The 21,421-nt window shown below is 45.0% G+C and overlaps 1 protein-coding gene across 1 annotated transcript in view; it reads left to right on the top strand.

The window, feature by feature from the left end:
- The first annotated feature begins 7,156 nt into the window (after positions 1–7,156).
- TRIM29 (tripartite motif containing 29) overlaps positions 7,157–21,421 on the top strand; it is a 30,271-nt gene continuing 16,006 nt past the window's right edge. The window contains exons 1-3 of the mRNA XM_044439485.1: positions 7,157–7,528; positions 7,595–8,005; positions 21,259–21,354. Coding sequence (XP_044295420.1) covers positions 7,157–7,528; positions 7,595–8,005; positions 21,259–21,354 — 879 coding nt within the window. The remainder of the gene's footprint in view (positions 7,529–7,594; positions 8,006–21,258; positions 21,355–21,421) is intronic.

The following is a 21,421-nucleotide window of genomic DNA, read 5'->3' as shown; positions in this document are numbered from 1 at the left end:
TCCTCCACACACCTGCTCCCATAAATTACAGTCCTCAAAGTTCTCTTTGAAGGGGAAATAACTATGAAACCAGTTAAGGCGATTCTTGTGCATGTTTGGGCAGGAACAAGACCTATATTTCCTAGCATGCCTTGGCCAGCATGGGGCACACTGTCTGGGAAATGCAGGGAGTTGTAAGAGGGCTTTGGTTGCTTGTTTTTAAGCCTAAGCTTGCATGGAGCAGCGCCCCTGATAGTTTACTAGTTTGGGCAATGCTCCCACGGCCTCCTGGATAGGTCAGAGTCTCCACAGCAACTTGGAGAAACATTCCAGCGTTGGAATGTTTGGTGGCTTGGAAGCCCTCTCCTTGATTGGAGCTTGGAGAACCTCTCCTTGCCTGCCCAGCCGAGCATGGCCCCTTCCATGCTGGCCCAGCTCCTAAGACAGGGAGGTCATCTTTGGAGGCAGCCTGCGTGTGTGGTTGGGGTGGCATTCTAGCGGTTGGGGAGGGTGCGGTCCCAGGGGTGCCTTGGACGCTCCTCCATTCAACGGGGTAGGAAAACACTTGATGACCAGAATGCTTTGGAAAGTGAGCAGAGGGTAGAGGAAATCTTTGCCCCTCACCTCCTGCCGTTTGTAGGAAGTCTGCAGTCTTCCGAGTTTGGAGAGTTACAAGCAGCTACATGGGATTGGATCATGTTCTTACAGTTCTTCGTGCGCATTGGAGCTCTGTTGCGGTGCACCACCTCAGCGGCTTTTTTCCATAACTGTTCATAGCAGTTGATAAATAACCACTGCACAGGATCACCCAGTAGGTCTTCTCTAGATCTGCTTTCCACTTGATCCAGTAACAAATATTGAACAATTAATCAGCAAACTATGAATCTGCTAATACTGTGTTTAAAGGGATTAAATGGTCTACGGCTGTAGCAGAAAGAGTTATTCCAGCATGGAAAATCCCAGGCGAAGTTTGAATTACAGTCAGCTGTGGACAAGACTAATTTGTAGTTGGAGCCAAAGATAACACAAATAGAAAGCTGAACTGGCTGAACATGTCTGTGAAAAGCTGCCTGGCAAATCCTGTAACCCTGGTAGAGCACAGGAGGCCTTGCAGAGCTGACTGCCTTCCTCCTGTAACATTCCAGATCTCTTCTTTGCTTTCCTCCCAGGGGCAATGGAGAAGACGCTACATTTGACCTAAAATAGATTTTTGTCAGGTTGACAGTCATGCAAAACTTTTCTGCAGTGTGCAAAGTTGAGACTACATGAACAAAGCAAAAGAATAGCCAAGCACTAAAATACGCTGATATATTAAAACAGAATATAGAGGCAATCTCATCTTCAAAGTTATCTGAAATAGAAAGGTTTGAAGGACCGAAACTTAGACTATTTCTATATGAACTGACCTGATTTGGACCTCTTAGGCTAATGTTCAGGTCAGAATATTGTGATTCGCTGGATGTCTCATGCCTTGGAATAATTTAAAGCCAAAACCTGCATCTCGGTCTTTGGAGCCAGCTTCCACTGGAGGGGAAGATTCATGGGGCAAACTAACAACTGCTAAAAGGACCTTCCTCACCCCAAGAGTGCCTCCATTGAACAGAGGGCTTGACTTGACACTTTTCTCTGTAATGTACCCATTTTCTGCGAACAAGAAGTGTGTTGCTTTAAACGTTTGACATCAGATTGTATCTCCTGTGTCTCTACTTGGGTCAGTCCAAAAAGGAGATATAACATGACTTTGCTGAATGTGTAGATTCCCTTTTACTTAGAAATGACATCGAATGGACAGGGCAAAAAAGAATACGGCAGAAAATCCCAGTCTCAGTGGAAATGTAGGAATGTCCATTATGACAAATTGAGTTCAGGTGCTTCAGAGAAGGCACAAGGTGCCAGTCGTGCTTCCACACACTGCTTCCAGCTGGTCATGCAACTAAGATTAATCTAGAATGATCGACTGGGGTTTCTGATCTAGAACATCCTTCACCGTTTTGCATGAGGGCCACTGTGCCTTACATAAGGACCGGTATCAGGACTAGGTACCAAGAGATCAAACCAGTCAATCTTAAAAGAAATCAACCCTGACTGCTATTTAGAAGGACAGATACTGAAGATGAAACTCAAATACTTTGGCCACCTAATGAGAAGGAAGAACTCACTAGAGAAGACCCCAATGCTGGAAACAATTGACGGCAAAAGGAGAAGGTTGTGGTGGCTGGATGGGGTCACTGGGGCAGTGGCTGTGGGCTTGGGTGGACTCCGAGAGATGGTGGAGGACAGAAGAGCCTGGAGGAATGTTGTCCATGGGGTCGTGATGGGTCAGACATGACTTTGTGACTAAACAAAAACAAACAAACAAGAAATCAAGACGAGGAGAGAACCAATGATGAATCTGATCTGTCATAGGTAACAAATGCTCTAATTCCATCACCTACAGACTGTAACAAAGTATAGTACCCTACGCAATGCAAAGAAGATTCTACAAAACTCCCCTGACATGTTACCACCCTCATCTGCTGGGACAGCTTGGACAATGGGGGACCAAGGCAACCTCTTTCCTCCTGAAAGAGATTGTATTAGTCATACTGAACCTGTTTGCCTTCCCTTTATGTTCCTCAGGTAGTTTGCTCAATGTGGCATCTACAAAACAGAGTTTCATTTTAGGTAAAACCTGATGACAACTTTGGCTGGAATAGAGGGTGGAGAGACAAAGCACCTTTCCTGCAACCTTTTTTGGTATCAGGCATTAAAAAGAGGGCGCTGGTGCACACAGCTGTGTTGTGGAGAGAATTTTTCCTGCTGCAGCAGGTCTTTCCTGGCCAGAAGCCTCGCTTGGCTTGACTTGGGCCATCAGCCGTGGCACATGAAAAGTTTATGTGCATCCTCATAAAAGAAAGCACGTGGGAGCTTCTGCAGCATCTCTCTTACCACCACTCATCCCCCATTCACGCAGTCTAGACACACCTTGAGTGGAAGGAGGTGACAAAAGGATTGCAGTGCCCATGGCTGGCTGAAGCATGAGTCACGATCATTGCTGACAAAGTCGTGCTTTCTGCACATGTGTGCGGAAAAAAGTAAGTAAGCTCCACAGAGCTCAGAGCAATGGCTGAGGGATGCAAAAATGTCTTCCGGCTCCTCCCTTCCAAACTAGAAGGTGTCACTTGATTGACATGAAATTAACCCCACCGCCACCCCTCTCCACAGGGTTTTGAATTGCAGCATATCAGTAGCATACATTTTGGAGGGGTCAGAGAAACCCACAGAAGATAGATGGATCATTTAGTACTGTGCTCAATGTTTGCAAGCTTTGTTTTGCAACAGGAAAAATAGATTATGGACCACAGATCACAGAATCATACAGTTGGAAGGGGCTTAGGAAGCCATCGAGTTCAACTGCCTGCTCAGTGCAGGACTCAAGTCACCCATTCAGATTTCAACCCAGTCCAACCCTGCTTAGCTTCCAAGATTAGGCAGATCAAGCACCTCAGGATCCTGCACCTGCAAGCAAGTCCCGTTCCTCCTTTCATTAATTCTCATTCGAGTTTGCAGCCTCAGCTTGTGGGTGTTCTTTTTGTGGCTTCTTTTTTCTTCACTGCCTGATCCAGACCAGTCCTGGATTGAGCCAGAAAGGCCTGGCAATTCATGGCAGTTAGTCATTTTGGGCTGGTGAAGTCCTCTGGCTGCCCTCATTCTGAGTCAGGAGAGTGGGCAAAGAGAATGTGCTCCTTTCCAGGGCAAATGAAATGCTGAGGGTTCATTGCTTTCATCCCAAGCCAGCTCCAATTGTGCTGGTCGGAAGCACAAGGTGGATGGCACAGTATAGCCAAATAGACATTCCCCTGGAAGTCCTACAGCCCAGACAGATGATGACTTCTGAACTGGGAGGACCAGCCTCCATGCAGGATCTTCCCCATGCAGTCAAATTTGCACAAAGGACCCAGTGGAACCAGTACTGGCTCAGGTGCTGAGACAGCAGGGCTGTGTCATCTCATAGGCAGTTCTTTGGGTGTTCAAGTTGAAAGTATGGAGGGAGAGTCCTTGGAAAATTCCAGTAAGCTAGAGATGACACTTGTCCGGATGAAAGCCCAATCACAATGAGAAGAGATTTCCAGGGCAAGCTCATGCATGCTGAGGAGCCTCTGGTGGGGTTTTCTTTGAGCATTGTAGGAGTTACACATTGTGCTGAACTCCATCCGCAAAATAGATTTGCCACCATGGAGCACCATGGATAGCTCCCATGAAGCTTATAATAGAAGGTGCCATGGATAAGGAGCCCCCTGACAAAAGAGACACCCAGCTTCCCCTGGGATTATGGTCTTATCCACATCTTACCTGAGTTCTCTGATCGTCCTTGTGTACAGTAACTCGCTTTACCTTCTGCAGCACCTGAGGTGTGTTCCTCACAATAGGTGATGGGAAGCAAGGTTGCCGCAGCAAACCGGACACGGAACTGTCCACATCTCCTTTTGGCACTTTGGATGTGTCAAAGGGTCAGGGAGAATCCCTTGATTTCATCTGCAGTAGCCACCCTTTGTGCTCAGAAAGGGCCTCCCCACCAGCCCCCAGAGCTACCAACCTAGTGAAAATTTGGCAAATGGGCAAAACAATGACTTTCAATGCAAAGGGAGCCACCTGAGTGCAATGGGTGACATAGTAGTAGGAAACAGCTGAATTGAGCTTCTGTGGGATTGCTGGGAAGGTATCAAGAGGACCTGAAAACCTATAAAAGCAATGCCAGGAATGAAGAATCCCAAGAAATGCTGAATGGTTTGCATGAGGGAACTGGGGGAAGTAAACAGCCGAGACAATCTTATACATGTTCAGACAGAGAAAGAAAGACTACAACTACCAGCATGCTTCAGCCAGCTATACATGTCTAAAGATGCATAGGATTGTACTTTAAAGTAGAGATTGCATTAAAGAGGGAAGATAGGAACAAGTTTAAAATGAATTCTGAGCAACTAATATCAAGAGTTATTTGGCACTGTGTACAACTGGGGCAAGAATACAGAAATGAGTAGCCATCAATCAGGGCCAAGAAGTGAAACTTTTCTATATCTTAAAGTTTATTTTTCTATTTTCCTTGTGTTTGTTTGTTAAAATGCATTGTTATTATTCATAGAGCTAAGAATGCAGGTTAAAGTCACATCTAAAATCCAGCAGGTGGGTTTGAATAAAGAGTTTGAAGTCCAGAATATGGTCTGCAAACACAAAGCTTGCTTGCAGTTGGCTTTGGGAGGATGGACAGTATTTCAAACACAGCTGCCCTTTTTTCTGTTTGTCAGCTTTCCTTGCAGAAAAAGTGTAAGAAAAGGCCACCAAAGGATCAGGAGGACAAGAAAAAAAAGGGTCAGGGGAGAAAGGGGAGTGACATGGTAGAGGCATGTGGCATTAGGCTTGTGTAAAGAAAGTGGCCAGAGAGATTTGTCTTTTTAGATGATACGAGAACCATGGGCCTTGGTGAAGAAGAACATTGGCAGTAGATTTAGGAAAGAGCTAAGAAGTCCTTTTCCCACACTGCACATTTCTATTTATGGAAGTGCTGGGTGATTTCTTGAGAATGCTTGATTAGCACTGTGGGAAATAGGTTGCTCCAGACCTTTGGTTTGATTCAGGAGAGATCTCCCGATAGCATCTTAACACATTTTTCAAAAATCAGCTGATAAATAGTCCCATAGCTCTGTAAGTCCCACAACTCTATAAGCTACAGCAGAAGGAAATGTCTGCTTGAAGAAGTTTGGAGGCTGAAATGGCCAGACTCTTCTCCCTGGAAACCTTGTTCATTCCCTCCATTTCTCTAGTAGCTCCAGTTCTGTTCATTCTGGCTTACCTTAAGCGTTAATCCAGATTGAAAAAAAAGCCCTTGCATATTTGTCTCAGTGCACCTTAGAGCACAGAACCCCACCCTTGAACATTCTTTAATAGTCTGAAGGTCCCTGGGGCAACTTTCTTGAGACATCCCTGCAACCTAAGTAGCACAAAGCAAAGAAGCAGCCCAGGATAAGTCATAAGGCACTCTTCTTCTCCTCCTCCTTCCTCTTCTTCCTCTCATTAATTTTCATGTCCTAGGTTCTGAAAAAAATAGAGCATGTCCTGTACTTCTAAAAAGGGATAGGGAAGGGCTGTTGTTTACAGGGAATGAAACCCTAATGCAGAAAGTAAAAAACACGGATCTGTGCAATGGCTTTGTTTATTGGGTAACTGAGTGTTTGGATACACATGTGTGTCTCGGCAGTAATAAGGATTTAGGTTGAAGCTGGTTAGCACAGTGTCACAGTTTCCCCTCAGCCCAGCAAACGGCTGAAGAAGTGGGGTGAATCTTTACTGGTGTTCACTGCAAAGGTGAGAGGAAGGCATTTCTCCCATGGCTAGAATTGTTCTCACTTTCTCTCCCTTCCCTCCCCACTCTCTGTTAAATGGAAAGTGCACTGTATTTTGCAATGGTACCTTGTTCTAGATAAACTAGATGAATGTTATAATGCACATCTGCAAAGAATAACATCAGGAGAGGCATTGAAAAGCCTGGAAAAGCTTCCACCTGGTTGTAGGCTTCATCAAGAACCCCAATGGCTCTGTGCTGTTTTCAACTCCTTCAAGGTCATTCCTCTCCAGTTCCAGTATATGATCTTGAGTCTTTGGATCAATTTTCATTGCAAGTCTAATTGTGCACACACACGTGTGTTTGTGTGAAGGAGACCTCAAATTCTGCCCATGCTTCAGAAAAGGTCATTCCACCCCTGCTCTCAACAAGCAACTATTTTCAAAACCGGCAGCAGAACTGGTTGTGGCCTCTTAATGAAAATTATTTTTGAAAAAAAGAAGAAGTGACACATACACAGCGCTGCATTCCCGAACCTGGTTAGACAAGAATGTTAGTGGGTGTGGGCCGCCTTGTATAATTAACCATGTGGCTGGGTTTCTCGATGCCTTTTGTAACTTCTCTCGCTGGCTCTGCCCACTATAATTCAAGATTCTTTCTTCTCCTCCCCAATTTCTAGGTGTGGCATTTAGGCAAGCCCTTCTTGTATTGCTTTTCCATTCCTTGCTGGGAGAATAGCCAGCAAGAGTGTCTGCTTCGGTGAAAAGGGAAAACTAGGCCAACCTTTGACCATTTCCGGACAGGAGCTAAGTTGTGAAGGAGGAAGCAAAACGCCAGGAGTGGAGAAAAGGTGCCAGGATGGAGACAGCACGGACAAATGGAACCACAGGAAAGCAAGAGGAGGCGAAGACCACAATCTCCCCTAAGAAGGAGGGAGAAGATGGGAAGCACTCTACCAGCCCAAATCGGGGAGACAAAGATGCCAGTAGGAACAATGTCAGTCCCTCGCTGGAGGCGGGCCAGCTCAAAAATTCAGTATACCCTGGGGGTGACTGGAAGAGGCCAATCATTCAGTTTGTTGAATCATCTGATGAGAAGAGGTCAACTTACTTCAATATGGATGCAGGAGAAGCCAAAAAGTCTCTTTTCCCCTCCATCCAGCTGGGGGAAACCCGGAGATCCCAGATTTCATTCCCAGAAAGAGGAGATCTGAGGAAGCCGCTATTCAACGTTGAGACGAAGAAAACCTTTACCACCGAAGGGGATGTGAAGAAGCCACTGTATTCCAGTGGGCAGATTGCAGATTTAAGGAAACCTGCTATCTCCCTCGGGGAATCTGGGGATGTCAAGAGAACCAATTTCAACAGGGTCAGCAGAACGTCCAGCGCAAGGCCCCGTGTGAATCTGGAAGAAGTCCTTTGTGACTCCTGCATAGACAACAAGCAGAAGGCGGTGAAGTCCTGCCTGGTGTGCCAAGCTAGCTTCTGTGAGCTGCATCTGAAGCCCCACTTGGAGGGGGCTGCTTTCCGAGATCACCAGCTTCTGGATCCCATCAAGGACTTTGAAGCCAGAAAATGTCCTATCCATGGCAAGACGATGGAGCTGTTTTGCCAGACAGACCAGGTCTGCATCTGTTATCTCTGCATGTTCCAGGAGCACAAGAACCATACAACGGTGACAGTTGAGATTGAGAAATCTGGAAAGGAGGTATTGTTCTTTTTTATGTGCATTGCTGTACCCTTGCAATTTCTTTTTGTATCTTCACCCAAACCAGCTAAGCTATTCCCAACAAGCCTTATAATTAACCAGTATGGAAGGCCAATCTTTTCAGGCATTGGACTCTGCAATAACCTGGTTCTCATGGACATGACCTTCATTTGATTGCTCAGTATGTAATAAGTTGGCCCTAATAAGCAACTGCATTGGAAAAGTCACTTATCTGAGGCAAAGTGCTACGAAAGCCTGCAGAGTTGGCTTCCTCACAAGGTCAAATTGTCACTAACCGAGTGAGGAACATGTCCATGTGAAACAACTTCTGATTGGCAAGAAGAAGACAATTAGGGGCCACTTACCCCTGCATCAGAGTCACAGTGAGAGTAGTAGGAGGAGAGTATTTTAGGGATTCTGGGATTTTTCTGTGAGACATTTGAAAGTCACAATATTTTAGAGGGTCTGACACATCCAAAAGATCTTGAATATGCTTGCAAAGAAGCTGCCACAGTCTATTTCTGTGGGAGATGGGGGAAATGGGGAGGCCTGTTGGAGTCTGTGGCCATTATAGAAGGTAAACAGATGGCAGATGGGAAATGTGCTTTCCTTGAGCTGACCCTGGTGAGACCCTGTAGCAAGTGTCTGTTTTTGGCACTCTTCAGCAGCTGTGTGCCAGCTACAGCTAGCAGCTTGCGATGCAAGGGGTGACAGATGGATAAAGAAGCCTTGACGGATTTCCTGGGAAGGAGTGAAACTGCAGGAAACATGTGTCACACAGTCATGGTGCTTCCTGGGAAGACGATCAGATGTGAAGGAGGACAAACATGGTGCACCTTGCAGAGCTGAGCAGAAGAGAGAGTTTTAGCAGGAGGGGTAGTTGTCATGCTCTCATGCTGCAGGCTGAGCAAAGCTGCAATCATTTCAGGAACTTTCACCCTAGAGGTGGCTTTAAGGATGCAGTGCTCTGCACGGGAGACGGAAAAAGAGTTCTCTCATTCCCAGCATGGCCCTGGCCCGTCATGGATATGCAAAGAGCTATCAGGCTTTTTTAAGTCAACCAAGCACAGGATTGCACCCTTAATGTGTCTCTCTTTGCCTGGGAAAAGTTGAGGAAGAAGATGAGGCAGGTGTAGCTGTATGAGACCAACGGTCTTGACTTGATATTGGTTGATATTGCTCCCAAACCCAGCCAATATCTGTTCAAATGCCCACGGTCACACTTGAGAGTACATGTGGAAAAACAGGCATATGCAAAGCAAAGCAAAACACATCTGCTTTCCAGAAACTTCTAGGAGTACCTGGCAAACTGAAATCCTGTCACAGTCATTAAGCAAGCAAACAAGCAGGCAAATAAACAAAATCAGTCCAGGTGTTCCCCTGCACAGGGAGACAATGTTGGGCAGAGGGGTTTCCAGTGATTTCTGAAACCCCCAGGGAGAGAGTGGGCACACTCCCTTGTCCTGCTAAGGAGTATGGGCTTGAGCCTCAGAAAGGCCACAGGCGTGAATTGTGGCAGCTCTTGTGAAAAAGATCTCAGGTACCAGGCATTTGCTGGGGTTTGCGAAAGCCATTGCTGGTGAGAGGAGACAATCTGGGCTTGATGGACTAAGTTGAGTAGGGATAATGGGAGTTGTAGTCCAATCATGGAGACAGTGTGGCATAGTAATTTGTGTATCGGATGGGAACTCGAGAGACCTGGGTTCTCGTCCTCACTCAGTGAGTGAGTTCCCTGGGAGATTTGGGGCCAATCATGGACTACCAGGCAGGGCTGTTGTGGGGATTAAAGAGAAAGGAGGAAGACTAACAGCAGACTCCCTCAGTTCCTCGGAAGAGGAAGAAAGATGGGGCATAAATATAAATAAAGGAATAAAAATAATTGAAAATATGACCTCATCTGTAGAGCACCGGGATGGGGAAGGGTGATTAGAAGACGGCATTTTTCAGTGAACAGTCATCATTGAAGGCAGATTTAGGAGCGCTGTTTTTTCCTTTTTATCCATCAGCCTCTCCGGCCCTGTTCCAAGGGCTGATGTGCAGGCTTTGATTTACAAGGCATGCTGTGACTTGACGTTCGTTCGCTGAAATCAACTGGAATGTATTGACCTGATTCGCATTTCTAATGTGGCTATAGATGAGAATGTGTTCTTTTTCCTTTTTAATCACCATTCATTTACCACAGGCTCAAACTGAAGGCTGACAAAAAGGTGCAAGAAAGGTACCCGAATGGGTAGGATGTAAGAACTTAAAAGCAGGAACTGTTGTTTGTAACTCTGCCAACACGGAGCAAGCAGCGGCCCTGCCTTGCAGCGGCCCAGACATTATCTACCATGCATGGCCTCCTTTTTCTTCCTTTCTTCTCACCCAAAACAGATCTGTAAAGGCTGATCCTGTGCGTGTCACACAAAGGAAAGCTCCTGCAACTCTTAACATTGAGTGCTGCAAGTTGGGAGACCTTTGTCAATCTAAGCATGCCTAAGATCGTTCCATTAATGCTGAAAAGACGGGACTCTGCACTTCGCCTGGTTGTGCTTGAAGTGCCCCGGGAGACTCTTAAAGGGAGTCCCTCCTTGCATCAGAGCCAGGAGACCAAGCACACAAAATGGTAGACCCAGTTTAAGAGTGGCTAGTTTGATGCTGCTGCGAACAACCTTGCTGCCTGCAAACTGAGAATTTAAAAACAACAACCCTAAATATGATCCAGAACCATTTCTTTTTCTTTGCGCACTCTGTTTTCTAATCTTATTTACTGCATTTTAATCCTACCCTTTCTCTGAGTTTCTCAGGTTGGGGTACATGGGTCCTTTCCCCATTCTGTTCCCACAACAACCCTGTGAGGTCGATTAGGAAGCTGGGATGTGACTAGCACAGGGTCATCCAGGGTTTTGGACTGAATGGTCCCGGCTGCGGCCTCATTCTCGGTCCAGCACCACACACCGACTCTTTGGCTGCCATGTTCCTAAGTAATCCAAGCGCAAATCCAAAGATCCATTGACGAGTCTCCGGTTCATTGCAAATACATTCAGAATGGCTGCACAGTGGATCCAGAATCTGTGGAAATCTTTAGCCTGATATTCAAAATATGATTTTTTTTTTCATTTGCAGAAAGTGGTAGGAATCATAATCTTTGGTCTCTTGCCAAAAATGAAGGAAGGAAAAAGAAAAGAAAAACTACAAATGTCACCTTGCCAGCTTATCTTTATACCTAAGATCTAAAATAAAACTACGAGAGTAGCAAGATGGTAACATCCCTTCTACTCTGTGCTTCAGTGTACTATGGTTTAACTGATAGCAATGAGGGCCAAAAACTGTTGTGATTCACCAGCTTCCAAAGTTTAGCTTGATATGCTGGATTCTAGAAGGACTATATACTACTTCTTTTCTTTTTCTCCAGCCCAATGTTTCTATTCTTTTGGCAAAGGTACGACAAGGTGTCATACTATACCAACTGCATTATCCTTAAAGCTGCTTGGATCCTATCTGTGTGTGTGTCTTTCTTTTTCTGTTGAGTTCATTTTTCTAGCTTTCCCTCTAATCTGTCCACATTTAAAGAAACAGTATGAAAAAAGTTTAAAAAACTAAGTATAAAACACTGCAAAAATATCTAAAAAGATGACTTTACTCGATAAAATTCTCTTTCATACACACACACGCACCTTTCAAACCAACTTTTCCTCTCTTGGGTAACAGAGGCAGAAGCAAGTTTTACAAACAGAATTTGGAAGAGCTTCCAGGAAATCAGATACATGTTAAAAGAAATATTCTTTTTTTCAATAGCCTCTTTTTGAAAGGTGGCTGATTCCTTCTCACTCCTTTTCTTAAAGTGATAAAGCATCACAACCACCCGACAAGCAGAGGCTGTAAATAAACTGGTCCTGCTCTCATATCATGTCAAATTCCTTCTGATGGAGAAGCTTTGATTTGTTTTTTTCCTTTCTCCTAACATTTGTTTCCTCCCTGCACCCTCTTTGCTTTTGTGGGGTTTAATGAAGAAGAGCCTTAGAAGAGCCGTCGGTGACTGGAATGAGGTGTTTTTAATTTAAACTAATGGTTTACAGATGGAAACCTGTTCAAAGCATCCCTCCAGACATTGACACCAGAGAGGTCCTTGAGACTTCCAGCAGGTTTGCAAGAGACTTGTGTTGGTATCTTGTTTTCTCCCCAAGAACAAACAAGGCTTCAAAGACGGACAGATTCATGTGAGCTCCTCGTAATGAAAGAGTTATTGCTCTTATAAGGGGTGTAAAAATTCAGCACTCAGTGGCCATGAAGGTCCAAAATGGCCTCTTCCTCCACCCTGGCATCCTCCAGATGTCTTGGATTACAACCCCCGTAGATCCCAGCAACAAGGGAAAGGGGAATCACAGTCTAACACATCTGGAGAGCACCAGATTGTGGAAGTCTGGTCTAAAACAAACAGTTCTGACCCTCAGAACTGATTTCTCCTCCTTCAGTTTATGCTCCTGCATGTGGGACTTGCTTCCCAGCTTCAGGGCTGTTCTGTCTGGGTGGTTCCTGTTTTGGCAGTGCTTCATTCGGCATTGCCTGGAAGACATTCAAGTTGGAAGCGAGACCAGGCCTACCCTTATGCAGGGCAAGGTGGTTGCTTCGGGCAGAAGGCGCTGGGTGGTTTGACAGGGATGGTCGCACCAACACCTGGGGCCAGGCTGCTGTTGTGAGCCATGCTTCTCTCTCTGGCCAGCACCCCTGTCAAACAATGTCTTTGCTTAATCATCTTTATTGTTTCACATAAGTCTCTGAGCATATGCAAAGTAATATGTTGAACCGTATATACCAGTTTACAATTTTATGCTGCTTGGAGGAAGGGAAGGGCAGCAAAAATGATGGTGAGGATGATGGAGATGGTGAGGATGATGATAGTGAGGAGGAGTGTTTTCTTTACAGGACTGTAAGGAACCAGTATCCCTGTCCCAGGGAACTTGCAGCTCAGTTACATAGTAGGGAAGACAAGTGACAAGAGGAAAGGTTATCCTGGAATAAAATACAGTGATAGATACTTGGTTTTGATTGGGTGAGGAGTAAGGAGGAGAAACTAAAATCTTGAGGGAAAATACGTGTGTTTTCCCCCTCCCTCCCTCCCTCCTTCCTGATTTCTTCCTTTTATACAAGGAGAAGATGAGAGAGAGAGAGAATGTCAAAGAGTGTAATGTTAATTCTGCCAAAGTTAATGGTTACTTCAGCCAGAAACTCAAATTCATGTTCCACTGAAAAAGCAGCATCAAGATGGGGCCGCTATTGCTATCACACCCTATTTGTCAATGTGCCTGTAGCACAATCTCCCCCAACCTGGTTTCCTCCAGGTGTTCTGAACTACCGTTCCATCAGCTCCACCCAGCATGGCCAGTGTCCAGGAAAGCTGGACTCTGAAGTCCCAGATCACTGAAGGGACTCAGGCTGGGAAAGGCTGCCATAACGTTTGGTTGACCAGTTGCAATGCTGAGTTAGAAGGCCCCCTGGCCAGACTTGGTATGGTTGTTCTCAACCATTTTTACAACACTTAAAGGAATTTACTTGCAATTCGACTCTGCCTTAATGGAGTAGCATCTACGGTTACAATGGAAATGATCTGAGAATCTGATGCTTGCACTTATTTCATATTTAATATTTAAGTTGCACCTGTTTTGAGATCTCATTTTGTATATGGTCCATCCATCTATAAATTCATTTAACAGCAATGCCAACACTTATAGACATTTTTTTGCCCAATTTTTTTGCCCTCTTGATTCTGGCCTGTACCCCAATATACCTGCTTGTAGCATTAAGTACAGAAGTAGTTATTGTTCAAATCCTGAGCTTTATGCCCATGGTTTCAAAATATTTTGATGCAGGGGGAAATGATAAACATTAAATAGATATTGTTGTAGCTCATCCCTTTGACCTGGAAGAGTTGCTCTTAATTGCTATGTTTATCAGTATTGTCAGGTTTCTTGACATCAATGTTAGTGAGCTGGATAGAAATCTGAGCAAATTAATGTATACCTCAGAAAACAGCTACAGATCACTGGAGTTAGACACTGGAGGCAGGTATTGGGGAGAACATGGCAGAAAATAAGAAGTGACTTTTGGAAGAAGGTGGGGTCATCCAGTCAGCAGCCAAGTTCCCATGTCTGCATCAAGACAGAAATAAGTCTCATGACAGCAGCCTGAATTTCCATGGAAGACATGCCAGTCCTGAAATGTTCCAACGTTGGTTCATGATTTATATTTGCTGCCCCTACGTGTCCAAAAGGGCATGATGTGCAGCTAGAAATCTATTAGAAGTGGACTAAAAGGAAAATAGCATACACTAAAAGGCATTCTTGCTATCCTACCACCCACTTAGATCTCAGCCTGCCCAAATAGACAGGTTTTGCAAGGTTTCTGGATGCTGCCTGCAGCTCCAGGCTTTGGCTAGACCTCAGAAGAAGGGAGTGGTGTGCAGCCGTGGTGTATGGTTCGGTGCTCTTCCGAGTGTGCATCTCTGCATGTTTTCCGGTGCTTGCTTGGTATGCATACAATAGATATTGGTAAGAGGGCCCTCAGGTTCAGTTGGAGAGCATGGGACAGATGCATTGTGCTCAGGCCCTTCAGAGTAAAAACAGAAGCCCTCCATTCAAATGTGAAACGATACCAGCATGGACCATGTGAACCTGGCTGCAAACACACTGGAGTTAACATCTGATGCGAGCACATTCCTGAAATAAGCTGCACTGAATGCAGCCCTGAAAGAGGCATGGGGTAGTGTGGATGGGCTTGCCAGACTTGCACGCTGGTGTTCCATCGTAATTGGTGATGCAAGAATCTCATTCTTTCATCTTCAGTGATTCTGTCTCACCAAAGCCGTTACATTTGGTCAGTGGAAGGATTTGGGTGAATGCCCGGAACTTTCACTGATGGTGGTCGAAGGGCTCCTCAAGATTCTCTTTCATCGCATTGATCTGTGCGCACCATGGCTCCTTGATGCCCATGTTCATCAGATGCATGTGTTTAATATATTCAGACCCTCGGCTTGCTTTCAACTTTGCTAGCTGTCTGCCACGCGTTACTATCCTGGCCCATATTCATGCAGCTTACATGGACGTAGCTAGACTTATTCCATTTGTTTCTCCAGGAATTTCTCAAAGCGTATTTACAGCCAGTTCCAAAAGGTGTCAAAAGTGGACATTTGCTGGAATCCCAACACTGAGCAAAACAAGCTCAACAGCACTGCCTTTCTCACTTTGCCTTTCTCATTGGGCTGTTGAGTCGGAGCCAGACTGGGAATTCAATGCCACAGAATGAGCCAGAAACCAGGAAAGGTGACAGTTGGCAAGGCAAAATCCCAGCTTCAACAGGATGATTTATTGGCCTTCTCCCTGGGAGGTATCCAAAGTGACCTGGATAGCTGGAATCACTCCAGTAGCCGGGAACCTTTTACAGCCAAAGCAGATGGTCAAGCCTCAAGTCCCGCTGCATCACCACAAGAGACCCATTGCCCTTCCTATCCTTCTCCCTGACCAGCAGCTTTCATTCATCTGATGTTATCCTTCCCTCCGTGTGAAGTGGTGCAGTCCTGGGAAGGCTGCACCATGTAATTCTAACGCCAGGGCAAAGATCAATCCCAGCCATGCATGTATGCTAGACAGTGAAAACATGTCAAGCAGTAGCTAATCCATGCTCAGAGATCAGTGTGATCTCTTCTAGCTCAGACAGTCCTGGTAAGTGTTTGAGGGCTGCTTTTGCTCAGCTCAAGAGCATGTTCAGTATAATACAGTGCACTCTGGAGGACAAGTCTCAAAAGGGACTTTATTGTGCTCCAGAAATGGCAGGATAAGCGAGGTTTGTCAAGAGTCTACTCAAAGGAGTCTCTTGTGTTGTTAAGAGCAGTGCTGCTGAAAGATGCAGGCATGGCATTTCCCTTTGTGCACTGCCGTTGGGACAAAAGTAGAAGCACCTGGGCATTTTGTTTCAATTCTCCCCAACAGGCAGCGTGTTCAAAGCGTAACACCTGCTTTGGTTCTGGAGCCGGGAACTCTAAATTCTTCTTTGTGGGTGTGGTGGAAGGAGGAAGTTGCTGTTACCATGCTTGCATGCGATGGCCACAAAAAGCTTTTCATGGGAACGGTTCTCACCGCTTGTCCTCTCCCTTCATGACCAGAAGTTGTGGTGACCTTCTGATCAGGTTTGTCCAAATTAATCATTCACACAACCGGAGTTTCTGGTTCATTACAAAACTTGAGCTCACACCTCCCTCCAGTTTAACCCCTATAGAAGCTTTTCATTTCAAGGGGAACAAACAACATCTCACAGGGAACCATGGGGTGGAGGTCTAAATTGCACAACCACTACGATCACCATCACCATTATTTTGTTTCAATACCACCCAATAGCTGCAGCCCTCTGGGTGGCTTATGGCAGCACACAAAATGCAATAAGATTACAATACAAATAAGAGCAAAACTTCATAAAAATATTCTACAAAACTTCAAAGCCAGATTTAAAATCAAGTTAAAATAAATTAAGTAACACAAAGTAAGACTGAGGACCTGTTAGACAGCTGAGATAATATATATTTGGGCTGATTAAATGTGCTTCAGAGAGGTCAGTCTTAACCTGGCATGGAAAGGATTGTAGAACTGACACCAGGCAGGCCTCAGGGGTGGGGGGAGCTTGCTCCATAATTAGAGGGCCACCACTGAGAAGACCTTTCCTCTAGGTTTCCTCAAATGAGATTCCCTCAGAACTGGCCTTCAGAGGAACACCCTAGACCTTACCTAGGTAGATTGTGTCTGGGAGAGGCCTCAGAGTACTGTGGTGCAAGCTGAATGCTAGCACAAGTTAAGTTTCTGAAATGCTAGTGAACTTCCTAATGCTCTTCCTAGTGCTGAACCAAAGCAGGAGAATATTCTTTGTATAGAAGAATGGGAAATATTTCAAGCTGGTGTTAGGCACGGAAAATCCAGTTTTATATTGCAGGAGAATGGCTTAGGAAGCTTCCAGGTACCACATAAGATCTCTTGTCCATCCAATTCAGCATTGACTGCCATGATGGGCAAGAGCTTTGCAAGGTTCCATTCTGAGATCGACAGGTAAAAAATGTTATTTCCCAGTCATACCACCCATGACTTGAGCCTTTTAAAGAAGGATGGAACCTGACATTGGAACAGTCGAAGCAGATACTCTTATGCTGAATTTTGGTCTTCCAGGCATTCAGTGCCAGTCCTTTTAGGGCAGGAATGAGAGGAATGCCACGTGCAGTTCTGCCTTTGTGGAGACATCAGAGACTGGGCAGTTGGGGCCAGCATGACCAAGTGTCCCCTTTTACAGAGGCCAGTTCTCTAATTGCAAAGGTGTTCTGTCCAGTTCAGTTCATAGACAAAAAACCAAATGAACAGCACGATAAACAAGCAGGTCATTTGACCACCAAGAGTTAGATGAACTAGAGTTCAATAATAATGATATTGATGCTGCTGCTGATTTGCTATGTACTGTCAAGTTGTCTCCAACTTGTGGCAATGCTGTGACTGAATGCCCTAGACAGCCCAGCTCAGGCCTGTGACTTCCTGTATGGACCTGGTTCCTCTCCTGCCTTTGACCTCCCCTGGCATTATTGTTTTCTCCAGGGAGACCTGCCCTCTCAAGTTGTGCCCAAAGTGCAACATCCCGTTTCATCACTTTTTGCAGGCTAGATTTGATGCAGCACACACACGTTTGCCTTCTCTAGGTCCAACTTATTTGCAAAGCTCTCCTTCTGCACTATCTTTTAATTGCATCAATTTTCTTCCTGCCAGTTTCCTTCACAGGCCAGCTGTAACAACAAAACATAGCACACACTCGCACACACATATATAAAATAGATTATGCAAATCTGATGCAAATCCATGCCCTTTTATGTTCTCTTTTTTGTAATGTAGTTCCTTTAACTTTTATTTTTTTTAATTTTTGGTGATTCAGAACTAGACAGGGCTCCCAAATCCGTTACTTTGAGCCAGTTTTACTCCTTTGCTGTAATTTTTAACAATCAGTTTCTCTCGCCCTTTCTTTTGAACACTTGTAATACAAAAGAAAGCACATATCTGCCATCCCATTAAATAATTCAGGCCTCCTTGGTAGAGCCCATTTCTTGCCTCAGTGCTCACATTCCCTTCTCCACCTGCACACTTCCCATTACACCTTTTGGGATGCACCATGAAAGAGCACCCCATTATTTCACCCCATAAATCTCTGGGTGAAGATGCCTTTGGATTGCAATGAAGCTGCGATCTGAGCTAAATGAACTACAAACTTTTAATCTGCAATCGCCCTACATTGCCCCATGGAGATTAATGTTGACACAACTTTCATCTGCAAATTGGGACAAAGAGCAGGTCGAAGGGATTATAGATTGTATAATGACTTAGTAACTAAAGTTTTAAAACCCTCTGGAATCCATCCATCCGTCTTGATGATGAATAAAATAAAAAGCTCTATTACCCTTCTCTCTCTTTCTCTAGACACACAAGGTCTGTGTAGTGCTTTGTTGAGAAAATTGTCTACCATCCAGTATTATTCAATTAGTAATACTCTAATCAGGTATCCAATTAAAATGCCATTAAACTCCAGAAGATTGGCCCTGACACCACCATGCCTGGAATGGTGATATTTGTCTGAATTTATTGCAGAACATACCAGATTTATTAAGAAACAACATGAGTTAGCATGAGATTAGAAGAACTTTCTTAGACTGAATTCTGCATTAGATGAAGGAAATCCAGTGCCTTTCATTGATACTTGGCCATCCTAGGAAAAACATGTTTTGTATTTGTAAATCAATGTATTTTTTGTATTGTTATATTTAATGGTAATTTATTATGTACTATTGTATTTCAACGTATTTTATCATGTTGTAAGCCGCCCCGAGGTTTCGGCAAGGGGCGGCATAGAAATGTTATAATAATAATAATAATAATAATAATAATAATAATAATAATAATAATGTTTGAGTAGCATCCAGTTCAACTAAGTGGCACAAGACAAATGTGTGGATATACCCAAAAGCAACATGGTCATTTCCGTCTAGATCAATTATGAATGCTGTGAAGCAGGAAGTGAAATGCATAGGTTCTGAGCCATCAAGTCATCCCTGACTCAGGCCAACCCCATGAATGAAAGCCCTCCAAAATATCCTGTCCTGAACAGCTCCGTTCAGCTATTCCAAGTTCAAGGCTGTGGCTTCCTTTGGCCTTCCTGTCCATCTTCTGCCTTCAATTTTCCCTAACATGGTTGTCTTCTCCAGGGAGTCTTTCCTTCTCCTGATATGTCCAAAGTGAGGTACCAGGCCTTTACACACTGGGCATTCACAATACCACTGGAAATTGAAAATGCAGCTGTTGCTCTAAATATCTGATGATGGTGGTGGTAATGATAATTGGTATTGAGTTTTCGAGTCTATAGGTGATAGCATCTGAGACTCAGAAAGTGGCTTTCTTGAAGCCAGTTCTAGGTAAAAGCAGGATTCAAGCAAGATTTCCACCTTGTAGCTCAGCTTCATAGTCTTTGTGCTGCATCAGGACTCAAGTGTCATGTCAAAGTTTTGCAAACTGATATGAGCTGGAAGCAGTTGCTTCACAGAGCGTCTGCCCCACCCTGGCAGTTTAATTTTCCCAGGCTTGCTGCAGGGACATACCAAATTTTGCACCTGTATGGAAAACTGCTTTTGCGAAGATGAACCTGGTGTCCTAAACTCTTGGAGTTGGCTGCAAGGGATTCCTTGCTTTCCAGTGCTAGATATACCAGCCCTAACCAGGAAAGGAAAGAACTCCCGGGACACTGCTATGAAACACTGACCAACCACAATGGGTCATTTGGGTGCTTTGAAGTGTCTTCCTTCCGTGGTGCGATGCTGCTAGCATGCATAGGAGGAACAATGCATCAGTTTCTCAAGGCCACATCAAAGAAGGGCTGGGATGGGGGATGCAGTAATTTCATGCTGCAAACACAGTAAATCAACATAACAGCTCATTAATTTTTAGCTATGATGACTCAATGGTGCCTCCATACTCAGATGCAGTTCACCTGTGCTTTCTAGATGCTGCTGGCAAATCTTAGGGGATTTTTTTGCCTTCATGTCCTCCATGTGAGCTTCTCAGAAGCATAGGTTCTGGCTGCTGTTTGAAATCAGAAGTGGGTCCCAATAGAAGCATGTTCTGATCCAGTAAAGGCAGTCCTTAGTTGCTTATGAAAAGCACTTTGGGTCCAGGGGCTCACCTCTGTGTAAGTGCACACAGAAGGTCCGTAAATGACCCATTGCACAGATTACACAGGGAGGATGCAATCCTTTGAATATTTAGAAAGAAACAAGCCCTAAGATTCCTAAAATGCTCAGCATGCCTCATCCAACATGACTGGCTGGAAGGATCCTGGGAGTTGTGGAACTCTTTTTCTCCCTAACTTGCATAGGATTGCACCTTCCATAGACAGCATATTGGTGCACAAAGGATGAAAAGCCAGTTTCCAAGCAGTTTCAAAGCAGCCAGTTCTGTGCCAAAGCAAACACACCCACAGATGCACGGAATTCCAGGTGAATCTGTCCTGCCCCAGCCAGGTCTGCCACAGAAAATACATCTTAGCACAACCGGAAGCCCTTTCTCTTCTGCTTGTGATCATTTCTGAGAAGGGGGTTTCAGTCTGAGTGATTCCACAGATTTAGTCCAAGCTTAGCACACATTCTCTTCCCCTCCCTCTCCTTTTCATGCCACCTGGGTTGCTGCAGCAAAGGGCTAGCCCTGAACACATGAATCCATGGTCATGTCTGAACAAAACTTCTGCCGAGGGCATCATCTTGTCTGTTGCAACACTGGGCGACATCATCCCGTAATTACATGAAAAGCTGTTCTTGTTGCCAAGGCACACCCTGGGCTGGGCTCGTCACTCCAAACGCAGCTGGATTTTGAAACCTGCCTCCAGCAAATGGCTCTGTCTTGACAAACAGAAGCAAATCCACAACCCCCCGTCCCTTCCCGAGCTATGAATGGAAGCTGAACTGACTGTTCAGGGCATTCTGTTTGGTGCTTTGATTTCATTTTATCACTTTGGGAACTGATTATTTGACCCAACCAGAGAGGGATATCAGTGTTGCCCATTCCATGAGAGCCACTTGCGCATTGCCAGGAACCTGTAATTCCCAGGCCCCGCAGTCCAGCACCAGATGCCTGAGTGATGAACAGCAGCTGACTTTGAAGCTGGCTTCATGCTGTGTGATTTCACTGGTTTTCTTCCCTCCTTCCCTCCCACAGACTGAGCTTTCTCTGCAAAAGGAGCAGCTGCAGCTCAAGATCATCGAGCTTGAAGATGAGGTGGATAAGTGGCAGAAAGAGAGGGATCGTATCAAGGTGAGAAGTGCACAATCCACCCACCCCCTTTCCCTGCTTTCTGGATTCCACCTTCTATTCCTGTCTT

Source organism: Varanus komodoensis, unplaced genomic scaffold (genome assembly GCF_004798865.1).
Source record: "Varanus komodoensis strain SLA01 unplaced genomic scaffold, ASM479886v1 scaffold35, whole genome shotgun sequence".
Classification (NCBI taxonomy): Eukaryota; Metazoa; Chordata; class Lepidosauria; order Squamata; family Varanidae; genus Varanus; species Varanus komodoensis.
Note: the sequence above shows the minus strand (reverse complement) of the source record. Positions and strands in the feature narration are given on the sequence as shown.